Raw genomic sequence first — 19,825 nt, 5'->3', positions numbered from 1 at the left:
GGTGCAACAACCATGCTGCTCCAGATGGTCTAAGCGAGTCTCAAATCAGGAACAGGACGTTCCTTACGCAGGACACTTTTAAAGCCTTATAACTGGATGTTTGGGCTTTAGTTCTGTGCTAAGAGTGAGTCCTTTCAACGCTCTTCACCTATCCCTGCCTAACTGGAAGAGCGGAGATAAAACTAGTCAGCGTTTTTCCTTGCTCAATTGTTATTCCTGCTGGAAAGAGGCAGAACTTCTTGCGATAGTTTCCTTTGAGCGGTGCTTATTCACAGCAAGTCACAGTGGGAGAGGGTGGGAGGCAGAGTTCATTCATTTTTGTAGCATAACATAGAGCAGATTGTGTTTGGATTTCACTAGATATTTGTTGTTTTACATTTCTTTGCTTTATATTGGAGAAGGGCCTGCAACAAAACTTTGATCCAAGGTACAAATCCACAGCCAAGATTTGAACTAAGCCTACAAAACTTTCTCCAGAACGGGCCATAGCCCAGCACGCTGACTTGGGGAGCGTCTTGTTCTTCACGTTGCTGATCATTCGATTCAGGCCTGTTTCTGCTTATTTATTTGACCATCAGCCTGCAAATGAACTCAGAGGCTCCAGGTTCTAGTCCGTAAGTTTTTGAGAGTAACCCAGAGTAATTCTACCTACAGCACAACAAAGTTGCATCAGTGCAACGCTGCAACTGCCAGGGCAGTGACGAGACCAGAAGGAGCACGAAGAGACGCTGGCAGCTTCGAGGGGGAAGGAAAAGAGGAAGGAGGGAGAGGGCGTAAGGTTAACCTAGGCATAATTTCTGATATTAAACTCAAAATTATCCAAATCCTCTGGTTCGACCAGTCTGCCAACAACCACAAAGCGGCAGAACAGCTGAAGTAGGAAAAGTGGCTTTAATCTTCCCGTGTGATGCCATTGATTTTGCAGGGCTATCGACGATCTCCATTTCAGATGGCTGTTTGCACCAAGGTCCTGGGAACTTAGCCCAGAACACGTCCTAACAAAACAAGGATCCTTCATTTTCAGGAGAACAAACACGGAACTGAGTTTAGCTACAACTCCTACCTTTAAAAACATATTACGTTTTTCTGTTTAGGAACCAGTGCACAAGGAACAGAGCTGGACGCGCCGCTGCCCAGAGCAACGGTCACGTTGTGAAGAGCCCACAGCCAGAGCTGGCCATGATCCGCACACAGCCCCTGCGCTGCCAAAGCCAGCGATCAAAGTCACAGCCCGGTTCGCCAGCCCCGGGAAGGGAGGAAACACAGAAGGACCCAAAGTCTTTAACTAATACGCTAATAACAGAGTGAAATAACTACAAAAGGGAAGCTCCTGCATCTGACTGCAGCGAGAGATGTGACTAACTGCGCTTTCATAAACGCTGAGTCAAGACAATGTGCCCTAACTACAAGAGAAACAAGTTTTATCTGTGTGTAGGGAGGGCATGACTTGTACGACACTCCGGATTGCACAAAATTCAGTGGAAAGAAAGGTTTACGATCGTTCGTGATTTCAGTACAACTTCTCCTGTAGGATAAATGACATTCTAGTAAAATTAATTACCATAGCAATTAAGATTATTCATATTGTCCCTTAACTTTGCTCTCTGACGCTATTTTCTGCAAGGCCATCAACGCTCGCGGTGCCAGGGCTGCTGAAATTACAAACAGCAGTGGGTGTCAACCACGGGGGGGGGACGACGGCGGCGGCGGGGGAAGCGCTGAACGAATTGCAACACACTGCATTGGGCACAAGATAGAGGTGCCAAGGCTTAGCCCATTTCTTGTCACAGAATATAAGTCAGAAATAAACAGGTACAACCTCCTAAGTGGCGACAAACCCACTATGGATAAAGTCTTACTGTTTCTCTTTATACATGAGAATGTTTTATAGACAAAACCAGCTCAGAGTAAAGTCAAGAAGCAAATACAAACAGCCCAAACAGCATACAGGCATAAAAGGATGGCAATAAGGAAGGAAGAGTAGAAACACGTGAAAGAAAACAACCAAAGACCCACTCCAGCTGAAGTCAGAGGTGGGACGGAGCTTTTCTAAAGCACCCATTCTATTTGATTGGGAGGAGGTTCTGGCTTCTTTTATCAAGACAAAGCCAGTTTTCTCCAGAGGTAATGAAATGGAAAAAAGAAAAAAAGGAAAAAAGGGATACTCTCCCCACTATGTTGTATCAAACAGGAGCTTCCAGACCCCCAGCTGGGTCTTAATTTGCGACCCAGCAACGTCCACTGCCACCAGCGTACAACTCCGTGTAGCTGCTTCTGCAGCACCGCAGAGCGGCTCCTCCATCGCCTTTGCGCTGATGCCCTCTGCTCTGTTTCGCAGTATTGCCATTGTCAGCCACGCCAGAGTAACAGAAATAAGAACGTTAAGAGAAAACTGTCAAACTAAATTGAGGAGGAAGTTGGTGAACTTCAAAAATCATACTGCATAAGACTGAAAAAAAAATTAAATTTTTTTTTATGAACTCAGAGGTACTAAAATAGCTGTACCTTCCAAATCAAAGTGCACACTTTGTACATTCTGTTTGAGCATACAACTTTCTGATAATTAAAGGGGAGTATGTGGCATGCTCAGAATGCCATCTACCGGCAGAGCTGGCAGTGGAGGAGGAAAAAAAAAAAAAAAAAAAAGGCCTAGTAGTTGCAACCTTTCATTCTAAGAAAGCCAAGATATCAGTTACACACACACCACGACAGGAAGTGAAATACCTGTTTACTCCACTCTGACGCACCTTGAGGAACAGCTATCTAATCAGTTAGCAATGAAATAACGCGTAGATGAGGTTAGTTTTGCATTCCTGGGGAGGAGGAGAGGGGGGAATGCTTCCTGCTGTGGAAATACTCAGAGCCAGCAGTCTGTCTTAAGGATAGAGCAGGGCAAACACACCTCAGCTTGCTGAGAAAAACTAGGCTGCTTCCCAGCTTATTACAAAAAGACGACTAAAGACGACTGTGATGAATATTTCAACATTGCTGACTTAGTATTAGGAACAGACGTGTTTTCAGAGCCACTTGAGTTTAGTCTTAATGTTCCAAATTCCAGGTAACAGAGCTATGAAACCACGCCGATCTGAAAACACAAATGAGACATTTTACTGCTTATTTGAATTATGCAAATTGTCTTTTAAAAGTACTTTATAGCAGGTGCTCATCTGTAGCATAGTGACAGACCATCAAATTTACATTTTTCCACATTAAGCAGGGAACAGAGGCCACCAAGGTAAGATTTAGCAGTTGCTGCAAGAACAAAACTTACATAAAAGAAGTGTTACTCCTTACAAGAGCTAGTGATCGAGTAACCTCTTACTGCCTTTATGCCTGGGTGAGTACAGAGGGACCCTACATTTCGACAATGAATGGATGAAGAGGTGGTTTGGGTTTTGTTGCTTTCTGAAATAGAGGGTGCTAATGAGCATTAATTTTATGGTACATGTGCAAATTTTGCAGAGAACAACAGAAAAGCAAAAATTTTGTCAGAAGTTGGTAAACAAATCAGGGAATATGAGTACTTTCAGCTTTTATGAGTTCAGTTCCACTTATCCAGGCCTCGTATCAGAACAGCTGAGTGTACTCTTAGAGGCTACAACTTGCTGTAGATCATACTGAAGAAAGAGCGAGTGAGGTGCAACTGCTTCAGAAAGGACTTTTTGCACTTTATTACTTCCTCGACAAGCACGGCTGATGCCCCATCATCAAAACAGAGTCAAATTGTGTCCAAATATGAAGCTGTTGAGGGTCAGTTTTTACAGGCAAATAATTAAAGCAAACACTTTGAAGAATAGACTCATCAGAAAGCCATTTGTCAACCAGTTACAGTTTTAATATAAAAATGTTTAGTCCAGTCATAAGCGTAATTGTTCAAATGAGAATGAGTAGTGGAACCAAAATCTTGAACAAGACGATTTAATTTGTTTCAACATCAAGCTTGTTGGGTGACAAATACAGTAACCTTACTCCAGAATATACACGTCCACACCTACCGTTGGCCAACCAGCTGTCTGGTTATTGCCTAGATACCTTCCGATATCAGTCCTTTCCAAGGCAGATCTTCCTGTATCGTTACAGCAGCTGCATCTCAGGGGAATTTTGTTGATTTTTTTTGCTTATAGTATATACTGTATACACAGATATATCTAGATATCTCATCTACAAGGATTTAGTGGGGACAAGGACTGAAATATCTTCTCAGTCTTGTGGGAAAGTCAAGGACTGTCAACAGAACGGCGTGGAGAACCTTGCACACAGTGTATTATGTCATGTTTGCGGACATATATTTAGGCTTTAAGGGTTTAAATTTAGCCTGTCAGGAGTACTAAATTCAAACCAAAACATTCTAAAAATTGTTTAAAGAAAATACTGATAACCGTCAAAATTTTTCTGAAAAAAATCAAAATAACTATGTACACCCATGCCAATCGTAGCTTCTCAGAAAAAAATGAAATGGCATGTAAAACAAAATAATACCTTTGAGTCTAACATTCCGAACTGTTATCCATTCTGCCAGGAAGTTATAGTAATAGTTGTTTACAAACAGAAAAGACTGAGAAAGAAAGCATCTCCCCCTTAGGGCAAACAAAGTTAAACAATTCTAGCAAACTATAGCAAAAAAGAGAAATATTTGCCCGAAATTAACACAAAGGCGAGCTGGAAGAAAGATGGCAACTGTATTTTTATCAGCCTCTTCATAAACAACAATCAATTTTCAGGAAGAGGTTGAAGTATGTTACTATTATCTGGAAAAATAATAATAAAACCCCCTAATCTTCCTACCAAATTTTGTCGTCTCCAAAATGGTTTTGGTCTTTTTTTTTAATAATTAATCTAAGGTCTTATGCCTACATATTACTGTTTTGAACTTGTTTTACGAATAGAAATTAAAAAAAAAAAAAGAGCAAATATTAGTCAATTGGCATAGGGTTTTCATGCCCTAGGGTTATCACAGGGTTGAAACTCTTCAGTCTGCATTTCAACTAACTTGAAGTAGCAATCATCATGCTTCCACCGAGATGTTCCCATAGACATTTACTTCTGTGATCTCTTGTTCTCAGTTAACTAGTCTTTAACGCACCCATATTTGTGTTTCCAAACCTCTCACTTGAAGTTGTTCTGTCAGATTAATTGGTTTGAAACCATGCAAAAAGAACAAATAATATTTTTGGACTTCAGATAGTATTAACTCATATTCCGTAAATTTTTTATAAGTTAACAGAGCTTTGAATGAGTTAAGGCACCCATATGCCCAGAAAAAAAATAAATACCTCGGGCTAAATACAAGTAAGTGTTCAGCAGTCATTTAATTGCACAATTGTCTCCCTAATTTGTAGCATAATGCTGCCAATGTCTTTAGAGATCCTAAAATACGAGAAACTCTGTGAATGTAACGGACAAGGCTTTGACAAGACATTCTCAAGGTTCAGTCTGTATTCCTGGCTCCGCAAGGTAACTGCTACTCCTAATGTAATTAGCATTTAGCAGCAAGATCAGCATGTTCTAAGAATGAAATAAATATTCACACAATCAATACTAATGGTTCAAATGCTCAAACACATTATTGAAAACAGTAAATTTCCAATCTTTCTCCTGCCAATCCACGATTGCAGAAACAAGACCCTTGGCAACAACATTCACAGCTCTCAGTACCACAGAAGCTTCTGCAAACAAATTCTAGGTCTGAAGTTCTGTTGTCTGTGGTGCTTGCGAGGTGTTTTACTGTGTTCGAAGCTGGTAGTCTGTAAAGGGGGGGAAAAAAATCCAAAACCCCAGTTTTAGTAAGTTGCCTCACTGAAGGTAGTAAAGCCGATCAGTATATCAAGATGAAGCAATATAAAATAAACCCAAATCTTTGTGTGGAACTGCCATGAAAATGGGCTCTAAAGTGATTAAGGTAATTGCAGGCAGTCATGCTTCCAAGCCAGGAAAAAAGTTAATTAGCAAAAAGAACAAAAAGCAAAAACCAAAAAAACCCTCTGCTTTTATGATCTAGTATCTTTTAGTAGACAGTATCTTAGATATCTTAAAGCTGGCAGAATGATATGCATATGCAATTTCTTTTTATATTCCAAAAATCTCACCCAATCCCAGCTTAATTACAAAATACTTGAACAGCATTACTGAGCTATCCCATTGTGCCCTTCATTAAGACACCAACAAAAGACGATTGGAAAAAGCAATATACCTTAATCTAACATGTATCTAAACAGTATAGTTTAATACTGAAGAACATGAGCAAGCTGTTTTTGTGTTTCAATTTGTAGGTGTATGCTAGAGAAACAAAACATGCAAGCTGGAGATTAGCCTACAGACTATTGCCTTCCATTTACCTCCATTCTGGGTAATGTAACGAACCCATGGGAGAGCCTGATAGCCACTCTTCTCGATTATCTTTAAGTAGCGAACCTGGAAAAAAAGATTACTAAGAAATAAAAGTTTCTCATGTCAGCCAAGCAGCGTTCAGCAAAAAAGAAAAAGACATTTTTTTTTGGTCAAAAATGTGTTTTATGGATAACACAGAACAGGAATCATCAAGAAGATGAGAAAAACCTATGTGTTAAGAGTCTAGCATATTAACCTGCCAGTATTTCTATTTTCAACTACTAACCTGGATTCCTGAAGTGGTGAAATACGGAATCTCAAACTTTACACTAATGGGAGGTTTTCCTTCCTTATCTTCAGCTTCAACACTTGGAAGTCCAAAGTGAGCTCTCATCAGGTATTCTTTTCCACCCTACCCAAAAGGGACAGATTTTTTTTTTCTTGAAACAAAAGTAAAAAAAACCAAACAAACTTGCAACAATACAAGTGGCTGTCTTAAGGTCAAATTGCTGAACTCCATTAGAGCTCTTCTCTGGGGCTTAAAAGCAAGCACTTGTTTTTATTTTGAAATGATTTTTTTTTTAAAAGATGCAGATCAAACTCGGACCAGCCTGAGGCATAATTCATTTTCTTCCAGCCTCATACTCAAAAAGAGAACGGTGCCGCTGACCATTCTGATTAAGCGGTGACAGGCAGTTGTACTGCCACACCATTAACATTTGAAAGAGCTCATGCTCATGGAACCACCCAAGAAGCACAGTCTGACAAACTAAAACAGCTGCTGCTAAATGTAGGCCAAGGCATTACACCATCCACAGCCAGCGCTCACAAATCTGCTCTCTAACCCAGTTCTGAAAAATTATCCCAGTTAAACAAATATAAATAGTCTCTTAAACATCAATTAGCAAGTTCCAATCCTTCATTCATGGGAGAAGGAGAGGCTAGTACTTCTTGTCTGATACTACTAGAATTTGCTTTAGGCAGAGTCTGAACAGTCATAAAACAGTAACTTCAAGTTACTATAAGCGATAAGACTAAAAATAATACTTACTGGAAAAGATTTAATGGACCAGACAATTTCACTGTTCTCTGGAACCCATTTGACACTTCCAACAGTGGTTTTAAACTTTGGCGAGTCCGCATCATTTGGAACTGGAATGTGAATCTCCACATTGTTGGCAGTTGATCTACGCTTAAATTGACTTTTTGCCTAAAGAAGAAAAAAAAAAAAAGAATCAGAAAAGCAGGCCTCTAAATATTTCCATTATGCTAGTGAGTTCAGAGAGCTGTAAGACATACAATTCCCCTCCATCTCAATCTACAGACTAAGAAACAGAATTGTAACACAGAGGTCGTAACTTACAAGTGAAGTTTTCATAAAGATGCACGTCACACAGAAACACTAAATACTTGCACAAAAAAGCACATGCTGCTGGGCAAGCTTTGAAAACAAATGAAGGAGGAGGCTAAAATTAGCCATAATTATTTTAGAACTTCTGACCTTGATCATGTACTCGATGCGGCTGTGGGAATGTTTTTCTATCACAGACTCAATCCAGATCAGTGGTTTTACCTAAGGGGGAAAAACACTTAACAGCTGTAGGTTTTACTTTGACATGGTCATGAAAATGTTGCTTCCCCATAAAGCTACACTCAACACGTGAGCCCTACAGAAAACAGAAAGTCTGTGGTATTCAAAATGACAAACAAGTTGTTGGTTTTATTTTACCAAAAAAACAATTATACAAATGAGTAAGCATTGATATACCAATGTCCAAGTGTTGCAAGAATTACAGGCTTAAAAGGTATGTCTATATATGTTATCCCTAATACAAACACTTGCATTCCAAAATATTTCATCATTTAACACACTAAGGACTAAACTATGAGAAGCCCTAAAAATAATTCAAACTACTGCCCTTAAAATAAAAAAAAAAACCACACTAAATTTTTCATTTCTTGTCTCCTGTCATAGTTGCATACTATAGACTTTCTCTATATTGAATTTTTCCTTTTCTGAAAGGAAAGCTTATCCTTACTACTGTGGCTAGCGTACTCTACTAAAATTGAATGACAAATACTGTTGTTGTCAAGCACAATGAATTGCTATACTGACATTTCATCACATAGTTAGCTTAAAAAGTCATCACAGGAACGGTATTTCAGAAGCAGTTTCAATAGTCAGAAAGACACAGGCTTATTGCCAAGTTATTTCTAAACTCATTCTTACTTCCTCCAAAAACAGAGCACAAAGCTTTGCTAATAACGGTTGACTTGAAAACGCCTATGCTCCCCGTACCTTAAGAAAAACTAAACCAATTAAGAGAAAGCCATTAGCAATTTTGCCTACAATCTAAAACAATCTCATATAATTAAATCCTATAGTCTAGATCCATACATCCAGACTTACATGGGTATTAAGACGATATGACATGAGTTCAAACTCTCCATCAGGCGGAATGAAAGAAATCGTCCTGTCGTTTTCAAAGCGAGAGAGACGAACGCACTGGTGAAACTTTACATCTTCCAGTTCTACTGATTTACTTTTGCCACCTAGCAGAAAACACACATTTAAGATGCTACACCAATTATGTCCAAAGTCTCATCACAGCCAGTTACACACAAAGCAGCTGTCCGGTGACATTTCTCCCTTTTAGCCAATATTTTCTGTAGCTTTGCTATAGGTTTTTAGCACTACAGAAGTCCCAATGAAAAAAAGAGATGAGGGAGCCTAGATGGTTACCATGCATTACCATGGCATTCCATCTTTGCTTGGTATTGTCACACAAGACCTAATGTGTTTTTCTACACTGATAAAGGGATTATTTCTGTCATCTCAGAACAAATCCTTTCAGCTGAACCTCAAGCATCCCAAAACCTAAGACTTCAGATAACATCTTTCACGATTACCGAGATATCACCGAAATACTCACGGCCTGTATTATCAAAGAGAACTTTGTCATTTAAACCAAGGCGCAGCTCTGGCATTCCCGAGAGAAAGACTCGCATTTTAATGGATCCAACTATCTCACTCCGTAATACGTTTCCATTGGCACTGACCTGAACAAAAATGAAAAGAAAGATAAGACTGCTCTGATGTGCTATGTTGTGACATCAAACAACACTCCCACCCCATCCCCATGTCCCAAGTTTTCTTATATGTCTTTCTCCTGATAAATTAATCCAGTAGAGTACAATTAGGTCAGGGAGGTCATGGGCACAGATGGAGGAGGAGAAGACATCTCAGAAATCAGCAATACATCCAAGTAAAGCATTATTTGTCTAGTGGATATCCTTACGGGTACTCAGTCTTAATGACTGACATTGTTTTGAGCACCACAGTACACCAGTCACAGTTAGTCTGACTTTCTATTGTACCCTCGCAGGTTTTCAGACAATAAGCCCTTTTCAACACTTCCTATTATAATTCTCATTAAAAGTTAAAAGTACCCACCAAAAGGTTAACAGACTCTATAACATCCAGGAACACTTCATTTTTCCTGTATTTTATCCCTTCCGATCTCCACGAAACAGCATTTGTAACAGTGGCAGGCGGACGTGGAGCTCCAGTTTCAAGTTTGTGACCTTCCTGAGTGATGTACCTTTACAGCCACATAATTGGCATGAAAAAAATGAAAATTATACTTTGCAACTTTTGAAGCACCTTTAATGTCCGATTCACATCAGCAACAAATAGAAGTTTGATACTACTAAGCTACACTTTATCAAGCTTTTTTTTTTTTTTATAACTAAACCAAGCCAAAATATTTATTCGCATATGAAAGAATGCTCAAAACTTTCCAAGGAGTTTGTCATTCTAAGTGATGGAGAATAATACTTACTCTTGTAAAATTTTACTATCAGTGGTTTGTGGATAACCAAAATCCATAAGCTCATCTAACAACTCATAAATAATAACAAAATTATCCCTAATGCTCTCTTCTTCCAACTCCTTGAAATACTCAGAAAAAACCTGAAACAAAATGACAGGAGGGAGGGGAAGAAGGAGGACATTAACTGAGGAAGTACAGCACATTCAGAATGTATCCTTGCATCTAAAATAATAATTTTTAAAAAGCCCCAAACCAAACCCCATAATTCACAAACAGCATTCTGTTCAGAAGATTAGCCTCAGGAAACCCACCTCAATTAAAAGAGAGCTAGAGAATCCTAGATGCAACTCTTAATTATTATGAAAAATATTTGTTCTGGAGAAAATATTTTTCATGCCAGGTACAGATGAACCAAACATAGAATCTATATGATATGCCACTACTCATGCATCAAGTTCACAATTCTCCTCTGTGTTCTCAGGTCTTGTGCAACTACTTACAGCATTGTGTCACATCCTTTGCCTACACAGCTACAAAATATCAATTCCATTATTAGTGGTTAGGAAGATAGTTCTATAAAATAATCAAATATAAAGTAAAAATGCTATTACCGTAGAGTTCTTTAAAAACACAAAAGCTCTATGCACTTCTATTTAGATTGAACAGAAAAGAAGATGGAGGTTACTTCTGAAATGTCATACTCACCTGAACTACTTTATATAAAAATGAAAATACCAGTGATACACAAGCATTTTTCTTAGAAGTTGCAACAACTGATAAAGGATGTTCAGGAACGTGCATTCAGAGTCACCACTCAAAAAAGTGTTTACTAAGTGCATTTTTAAAAGCCTTTAGGCAATTGGAGTTGGCCAAAAAACCCTAAGAGTTAATTAACAGTACTCCTGGCCCAATGAGATACGAAGATAAACATTCAGGAAATAATTTATTAGAGTAAAACTAATATTAACAGTTTTCTGCACCCTATGCTGGTGGTGCATGTGACACTACGCAAAGCATAAAACGACTTTATTTAATAGAGCCTCCTTATGTCACTTCACTCATTTTCTAGGTTTGCGCTTAGATACAAACAACGAAAATAACATAGTGGCACTTGGCGTATCAGCATATGCGAGCTATTTGCAGTACAAAGGATACGATATAAGTTGTTATGTTTGATCCACATAAAACGAACTCCTCCGTGTGCTAGGATAGGAGAAAGTGTCCCCTCTTCTTCCTTTTCCATGAGGATTGGCATAAAATGCTCCACCTCGGACATGTCCACATCTCCACGGTAATTCCGACAGATGAGAACCTACAAAGAGAGCAACAAAGTCCTTATATTTTTTCTCTTTCATGAGATGATGTTACCATGCAAAATCAACACACAAGGTATTTGGAAGACCTCTTTAAGTAACTTTAAAAAAAGTCACCAAGCTTCACTCTAGCCTCTGTGCACACCATAAACGCAAATCACAATGCCAAAATACTTTGCTGATTAGAATGCAATTCTTAATCTTTCATTGCAGTGTCATGTATTAATATTTTCCAGAGTTATTCTTCACCTATTGCTGCACATGCCCTAATAACACTTTTAAGATGAGAAAACACGCAAGTCCCCTGAGACAAACCACCTCCAATTACGGCAGAGATTAATTACCCAGGTGGGATGCCCAAGGGCCCTGCTACCAGCAGCCACCTCCCTCAGCATCTGCAACTGCGAGGAGATACAGGCCAGAACTCCCCGTCACAGCTCGGACCCGCAGTGCCAGGTGACACCGTGCTCGCAGCAAGGACGGGCCGGGAAGGGGAAAGCGGCTCCTGCAGATCCCAAGGAGGCCGGGGGAGCCCCACCAACCCGGGCCCCCTCACAGACCGCGGCGTGCCCGACCCCCTCAGCAGCCCGAGGCGAGGGAGGTCCCCCGTCCCCCGTCTACTTCTGCCTCGCAGAGACCGCGCCGCGGCCCGGGCCTCACCTTCCCCTTCAGGTCCAGCACGTAGACGGCGCTGGCCGACATCGCCCCACCGCCTCCCGCCCGGGCCGCCGTGTCGCCCGGCCGCAGACACACCAACTTCCGGTTCCCGCACAGCACTTCCGGCAGGAAGTGACGAAACGAGGCCCGGCTGCTGGAGGGGGAGGGATTCGCGCAGGGCTCCGCCGCAGCAGCGGAAGAACACGTTGACTCGCCGAGTATTAAATAGTCCCGGTGTGGGTTGCCCCGGGGTCGTTTTCCCCGCCGGGAGATGGTCCCACAGCGCTGAAACAGCACCGGGAGCGGGGCCGGACGCTAACGGCGCCGGGACGAGGGGCCGCAGCCCACGGTGTAGGTTTGGGCAGGCTGAGGTGGGAGCCCCGGGGCCCAACCAGCCACACCAGAGGGGCGATACTGGGGTTCAAGAGGCACGTTAGGCTTTTACACACCGAGATACGCGTCATGTCTCAAAGGGAGTAGGAATTGTAAAGGCAGGCAAGGCACTTAAAAAAACTCCGCGCACAAACTGTTTCAGCAGTGCACTACCCCTGATTTTACAGGCAAGTCAGCACCAGAAGGATAAAAGCAGTATTTTAATAAGTTACGTCAAAGTTGCAAGTTACAGCAGACCCCCAACCTCTTAAAGAACCCTAGATAGAAATTATACAAATCCTATAACTTACAACAGAAGCTTACATAGCGTGAGACTGTTGGACTTTTCAATTCCAAAAACGAGAACTGTTAGTATCAAACGAATAAAGGAATGTTTTCCAGCTGGCTCACAGAGATTGATATTGGCCTTAATCCTGCCTTAAACACTAAAAAAAAAAAAAAAAAGCCCTCTGCACCTATATAAATCAGAGCTCATCAGCCAAGAAGAGCTTGTTGAATACTTGGTTTTAAAAAAACAAAACAATGAAATAAGTACAAAGTCATAAACGTTCAGAAGATATATTAAACATTCAGTATGGAGCATACACAGATTTACATGGCAACCCCGTTCAATACAAACAAAACACAACCCCTGATCCAAAGCCTTGAAAAGCAGTCCATTCACTTAGTCCAGCTGACTTTAGGAATGTCGTAATGCTCAGTCAGAGTATCCAAGTGCCTGTTGAAGTCCTAGGGGAGAGAAAGAGAAAGAAAACGTTTAATATTTGGTGCTGACACGACCACCGTTGAACCACAGACCCTCTGCCTCCCCACTTCTGTGTTTTGTGAAGGCGGAACAGTTCCTCCGACCCAACAAGCCTGCATGCTGATAAATACACACTGGCCTGGGTAAATCGGGATGATTTAGCTTACCTCCACTCTCTGCTTATGGGTTTTCGATGCTTTCTTCAGGATCCTCTCCATTTGCTGGAGGAAGACACAAGAGAGGCCGGTTACTTCCAGCAATGAGCCCCTCAGAGGCTGCATCTGAGGGGTCGATTGGGGTTTTTAAATCCCCCCCCGAACCCCCAGACGGGGTCTGGCCCAGGCAGGGCAGCCCTACCCGCTTCTCCTGCATCTTCTCGTAGGCCACCTGTGCCGGGGTCCGCTTGTCCAGGCCGCGCTTCTTCTCCTCCTCCTGCTTCTTGCTGCTCACGATCTGCTCCAGGATCTGGGCCTTGTCCTTCGCCTTTTTCTTCTTCCTGAGGGCAGAGGGCGGTCAGCATCCAGCCCCGACTGCCCTCCCTGGTTTTCTCCCTCCGGTTCCCCGCCGCCCCCTCACCGCTTGCCGGCCCCCAGGGCCGCGCCGCTGCCCTTCAGCCGCAGCGGCCCGCGCTGCACCGCCTCGTAGTCCGCCATGGCGCTTCCGCCGCGGCGGCCGTCGCACTGCGGCGCCCCCTGGCGGCAGCGTGGCGCAGAGCACACGCGCGCGGCGCCGTTGCCGCGGCAACGGTGTGTCCTCTCCCTCTGTGAGGGGAAACCGCTACAAGCCGAAACCGCCCTGAGAGGAGAGTCCACAGATCCGGGCTGCGCCGGAAAAAAAAAAAAAACCAAACCAGCCCCAGCCCTCCCCACACATCTTGTTCCAGGCCGAACGGAACAATTCTGAATCATTTTTTCTTCACCGAAAGAGTCGTCAAGCACTGGAACAGGCTGCCCAGGGAAGTGGTTGAGTCACCATCCCTGGAGGTATTTAAAAGACACTAGATGGGGCGCTCAGGGATGTGGATAGTGGTGGGCTTGGCGGTGTTCGGTTAACGGTTGGACTTGATGATCTTAAAGGTCTTTTCCAACCTAAACGATTCTATAACGATGGTTATTTGATGAGGAGGCCAGCTTTCCTTGCTGAGGGTAATAGATTTTCCACCGGACAGAGGAGCCCATCCAGCCGGATGGTAGGAATGACCCAGAAATTAAGGTTTTGCAGCCTGTCTGTGACCAATAAATAAGGCAGCCTGCCACATGCTGTAGCTGTGCAGTCAGTTCCTCCTCCTCTCCTTGTTTTTCATATTTCATACAGCCTGTAATACCACATTTCTGTTCATATGTATAAATTTTATACCCACACCTATTTTCAGTGTAAAGGCCATTTATGTATCAGTATATATGTATCATGGCACACTAATAATCATTAACTGTGGTAATGTGTATTAGCAGATAATGCAGAATAAGGGGAGTGAGCATACATTATAGATACTACCTCCAGTACAAACTACCATTAGCATTAGTGAGAAGGAAAGGACAAGGAGTTACTACCACTGGTACTAATTTCTAACATTTGGTGTTAATTCTTAAAGACAGACATTGCTAACACTTTTCAGATAATTTACCATATCTGAAGGAATGAAAAAGCACGATCCATGAAGTCTACCCACTGCTTCAACGACACAAACAAGATGCTGTCAGTAGTTTGGCTAAATACTGTAACATGAGTCTTTGTTGTGCACACAGGAGACAGGTGAGCGATGCTGGATAAGAGCCTTAAGTGGCCAGACTAAAGATTTGATGAAACGCTCCTATTATGATACTTTGCAGCCTGTAGAATAAGGAAGCTGGTTACTTGATCCTCTGCTATACCTGAACCTCATTGTTGTAGCTTTTAATAACTGAATATCCAGACCTCCTATAAAGGTGCCTTTGAGGAAAGAACGATGGGACAAGAATCAGCATTCAGAGCCAGAAATGGGCAACAAGCAAACTATTTTCACTCCAGAGCAACTGGATGCTTATCAGGTATAAAACAAACTGAATGGCTGTTTGGACAGAATGTTGAATAATGGTGAGGGCTTTATTAAAACAATCTCTTTTAAAAATTATGAAGTAGGAGTACTAAATTATAGCAAATAATTTAGTAACATATTTTGATTCTTACATCAAGAAGGGCTATAAAATACTAACTATGTGCCAAAAAGAAAGAGCTGTAATGCTTGGCCACATATATTACAATATAACTTCATTTAAGTTGCTGTACGAGAAGAGTTTGGGCCAATGCATGCTAAAAACTGTCATTACATGTTATATCTTTTCTTATTTCATAGGACTGCACATTCTTTACAAGGAAAGAAATTCTGAGGTGAGTCTTGTATATGCATTTTGTGGGTAAAGGGTAGAGTGCCATAAAGACAAGTTACGTATAGGGTGAGGTATTTTTAAAATAATTTTTAAATGGATTTACACAAATTTAAAACAATACCTTTGGGCAATCTGAACATTTTTGTTGTCTGTTTATGTACAAACCCTATGTAATCTATACTAAACTGAGCCAGAATTCTAAATTTTGTATTAAAGTAACAGTCTATCAGTAATAAACATAAGTTATATTTTAGTGCATACTTTGCCAGTGACATCCATGTTCCCCTCACCTTCTTTTATGACAAATGCTTCAAAGTATCCTGTTATTCTTTGGGATACTTAGCCTGGTTTAATAAAACCTTGATTATTGTTGTCAAGTTTTATTCACATTTTTTATGTCTTCATGTAAATAATTATACTAATACTCTGAAGTGCATTTTTCCCAAAGCCTTCACATGCCTCACTGAGCACTCCATCTAATCTCTGGCCAAAGGCTCTGATAAAGACAGGTTCAGTATTCTGTTCATGAGGGTCTGAGAGTCTTCACTGAAAACCTCAACTTGTGCTTCTCTCATAAAAAATATTTACTCAGGTAGTAACGTACATAATATTGAAGCTGCATTTGCCTTTCCTAACCACTGTGCATATTAACATAAAGGGAAGTGTTCAGTTTCTGCATCTCTCAAGATGTCGTTGCACAGTATTTGCTAATTTTGCTGTAGGGTAGAGCACGAGTGACAATTTTGTATGGAGCATGTCCCTCTTGGGACATCTATGGATGGCTGTAATAATTGAGATCTAAATCTGTCTCCTTTCCACATAGTAAATAGAGGCCAGAATCATAACTGTGTCATAAGACATTTATTATTGATAAGGATCCCTTTTAAAATTCTGTCCTATTGTTTTGTTAATAACAGCTGTGAATGGGATCCTTACTGTAGCACAACTACTGAAGCAAATAGCATGGTGAAAAAGCGGTGAATACATTCAAATTATTATGCACATTTTCTGTCTCTTGAACCTGAGTTCTATGGAAAACCAGGAAGATACTTGGGGTGGATAATAATATGGTAGAGATGGTCCCAGATCTCTCTCTTCCTGCCCATGGCTTGAGGCATTCAGAGTTTTACTCTGACATTTAAACTGAATCTTTCATGCTCCAGTTAAAGCCCATTATTTTTGGTCACATTCATTGCGGACTTGGAAAACAGATTCCTTTCACCTTGCGACAAGTTTTTGTGTGTTTGGAAACTGATTAAGTGGATCTTGAGGTTGAAGGTCTTGTGCCTTGTTATCACAAATATACATAACTACATGCCTGAATACCATTGCTGGCAATGCAGAAGTAAATCTGAAACTTTGTAAAAATCTGTTTTCAGATAAATGCTGTCTAGTAGTTTGGCTGCCTGACCTGTGTAAGCATTTTCACCTAATTGTTCTGTAAGCATTAAGGCTTTGTATTTTTCACTAGTTACACTATGTTGTTCTTTTTAATACTGTCTTTCCACCAACAACTACAGGCTATATTAAATGTTACTTAGTGACTGATACCCATCTGGTAAAGGATGCAAAGTGTGAAGAATGATACAGAAAAGGCAAACACATTGTTCTCAGTGGTCTAAATAACTCGTTCCCTAAACAAGCCTTTCTTTCTATTTCAGACTGTTTTACAGATACCGAGATCTAGCCCCACAGCTAGTTCCACTTGACTACACAGATAAACCAGACGTGACACTTCCCTATGAACTCATTGGCAGCATGCCAGAGCTGAAGGTACGGAGCAGGGAACACAACTAGAATCGAGTGACACATTTCAGTTTCATCTACCCCCTTTTTTAAATAATTCATCCAGTACTAATTGCTGGGAGGCTGAAATACAAATTTTGGCTATTGAAGTCAAAAGTATTTCTGGAAGCTTCTAGTGATTTCCTGAAAACAGCCTAACATTGCACAAAGGTTAAAGAAAGCTGCAGCTGTGTCTACCTCTGATAGAACATTAGGCAAGAATGTAATAGCAGAAAGGGGAGTATTTGCCAAAAAAAGGGCTACAACAAAAATAATCATGCTCCAATTGTGTCTTATCTGCACTGAAATAAATGGTAGTAAAGATGACCTTCCCTTGCTCCTGTGTTCTGTTGCCCAGGACAATCCATTTCGCCAGCGGATAGCAGAGGTTTTCTCAGAGGATGGAGACGGCAATATGACTTTAGATGATTTTTTGGACATGTTTTCAGTGCTGAGTGAAATGGCTCCCAGAGACTTGAAAGCTTATTATGCTTTTAAAATTTATGGTGAGTGAGACACACATAAAAAGTAAACCTTGGGGAAATCCTGCAGCTTCATGTAGGGATACAAAATATTCATTTTGCCACCATAATGATTTCAGCCTTTCTTTTCATTGCATTTGAATGCCTGTTCTCTCTCCTAGAAACTTCTGGTCTTCTTTATCCTTTTGTCCCTACTCTTCTCTTACTTATTTAGGATTAGGATTTACAACAAAATTTACAACCTGAAATGATCTGCAGTTTTCAAGATCTGATAAACATTTAAGAAATACTTCTGTCTGAGGGCCTGCTTGGAAAAGTGCAGCACAAGGGATCTGGCTGCCCATAAATCTGCAGGGTGTTTTTGGCAGGGGGAGGTGGGAGGCAGGGAAGCACACTTCTAGCATTTTTCTCCAAGGACAAATTTAATGATTTTTTTTTTTAACGGCACCATTTTGGTTAGTTTCTTTATGATCAGCTAAAGCCAAACAATATATCAAACAAAAATTTTTTTTGCAATTTAAAGTGTATGTGATTCAGCAAAGATGTTAAAAAAGTGAACCCCCACCAAAACTGAACAGCCCATTCTCTTCCTTTAACTTGTTACTGTTTCTTGCATTTAGTTCAGCAGTACTGATTTGCTAGAATGATTTAATTATGGCTAGACTATGTTTAGTGATTAAACTATTTACAATTGTTACCCTTATGTTAGATAAGGAGAAATTATTCCAGAACCTTTGTTATTGAATTTTCATACAAGCAAATATGGATAACTACAAGACTTCATTTCTGATTTGAAAGTTCTACTTATACAACTACATTATGGCCTGGGAACCAAACCCTTCCTATTAGGTGTTGGCAGTCAACCATGTAAAAGGCTGCCTTTGAATTAATTTTGTTTCCTTTGACAGATTTTAACAATGATGATTACATATGCAAATCAGATCTAGAGAAAACTGTTAACAAATTAACCCGAAATGAACTTACCCCAGAAGAAGTTAGCCTTGTATGCGAAAAGGTGATTTACGAAGCTGATGTGGACAACGATGGCAAGCTTTCTTTGGAAGACTTTCAGCATATGATAATACGAGCTCCAGATTTCCTCAGGTAGTATTTGTTTTTAATTTCTAACATAAAATTGCTCTTAGTCTTTCCATCAGAAGTCTCTGAAGTGTGTTTTATGTCTCCTCAGCTATTACAGATCATCGCTCTTCCCCGACAGTTTCTATTAGAGGTGCCCACCGCAACGACAGGGAAAACAGATGCTTGAAAAAGTGTGGAGGCTTCTTGTCTTGCTTGTTGAACCTCCAGTACTTTTCATATGATAAAAAGTCCCCCTAACTTAAAAAGTTAATATTAGCCCTTAGGCTCCACTGATAAGTATATGAGATTAGCTCACTCAATGCGTTAACAGTCTTAATATGGTTTCTGATGCATGTCTTACGCAAAGCAGCACTCAAATCTTGCCTTTATTTAATGTACCTATTCTTTGCAAGTGCTTTGCAAAATAAAGTTTCCAATTCATTGTACAGTCCTAGGATTACTTGTAGTGAATCCCTTTATTAGAGTGATACATAAGTGATCGTTACTTCCTCTTTTAATAGCACATTTCACATTCGAATCTGAATCTAGTGAAACACGTAGACGGAACTGCTTCTTGAACCTTCAACTACTGCTTCACCAGAGATTACCATCCATGACAGAGCAAAATGAGAGGACCAAAGAGGACAATTTCTGGTAACTGAACCAGTCAGAGAACTTGAACTGTCTCTTGTTTACCTCTTTAAAACAAAGAATTCATTAAGCTCTTCATCAAGATTTCCCTGTAATTTAACAAACTGTCTGTTCCCCTCCTCCCCCAGCTAGAGCACATCTGGCCTAGACAGAGGGGAAATATTTTTTTAAAGTTCAGACGCCACCAAGTAGT

General features: G+C 40.8%; 3 protein-coding genes across 3 annotated transcripts; 1 reads left to right on the top strand and 2 right to left on the bottom strand.

The window, feature by feature from the left end:
* Window positions 1-3,813: 3,813 nt before the first annotated feature.
* Window positions 3,814-12,272, bottom strand: AP1M1 (adaptor related protein complex 1 subunit mu 1). Its single transcript, XM_010308087.2, has 12 exons — window positions 12,134-12,272; window positions 11,316-11,472; window positions 10,866-10,933; window positions 10,170-10,300; window positions 9,782-9,929; window positions 9,261-9,387; window positions 8,738-8,880; window positions 7,829-7,900; window positions 7,379-7,537; window positions 6,614-6,739; window positions 6,336-6,411; window positions 3,814-5,744 (listed from the first exon to the last, which is right to left on the bottom strand). Exons 1-12 carry the CDS (start codon window positions 12,173-12,175, stop codon window positions 5,722-5,724), a joined length of 1,272 nt encoding a protein of 423 aa, XP_010306389.1. The 5' UTR covers window positions 12,176-12,272; the 3' UTR covers window positions 3,814-5,721.
* Window positions 12,273-13,065: 793 nt separating this feature from the next.
* FAM32A (family with sequence similarity 32 member A) lies at window positions 13,066-13,997 on the bottom strand. Its single transcript, XM_075736187.1, has 4 exons — window positions 13,845-13,997; window positions 13,626-13,764; window positions 13,436-13,489; window positions 13,066-13,252 (listed from the first exon to the last, which is right to left on the bottom strand). The coding sequence occupies exons 1-4, from the start codon at window positions 13,919-13,921 to the stop codon at window positions 13,184-13,186; spliced, it is 339 nt and encodes a 112-aa protein (XP_075592302.1). The 5' UTR covers window positions 13,922-13,997; the 3' UTR covers window positions 13,066-13,183.
* A 1,200-nt stretch (window positions 13,998-15,197) lies between these two features.
* Window positions 15,198-19,635, top strand: CIB3 (calcium and integrin binding family member 3). The gene is made up of 6 exons (XM_010311928.2): window positions 15,198-15,295; window positions 15,601-15,635; window positions 17,296-17,407; window positions 17,778-17,925; window positions 18,810-19,005; window positions 19,503-19,635. The coding sequence occupies exons 1-6, from the start codon at window positions 15,245-15,247 to the stop codon at window positions 19,522-19,524; spliced, it is 564 nt and encodes a 187-aa protein (XP_010310230.1). The 5' UTR covers window positions 15,198-15,244; the 3' UTR covers window positions 19,525-19,635.
* Window positions 19,636-19,825: the final 190 nt, after the last annotated feature.

This window comes from Balearica regulorum, chromosome 26, assembly GCF_011004875.1.
Source record: "Balearica regulorum gibbericeps isolate bBalReg1 chromosome 26, bBalReg1.pri, whole genome shotgun sequence".
In the NCBI taxonomy this organism is placed as follows: Eukaryota; Metazoa; Chordata; class Aves; order Gruiformes; family Gruidae; genus Balearica; species Balearica regulorum.
This window is presented reverse-complemented; position numbering and strand designations above follow the sequence as displayed.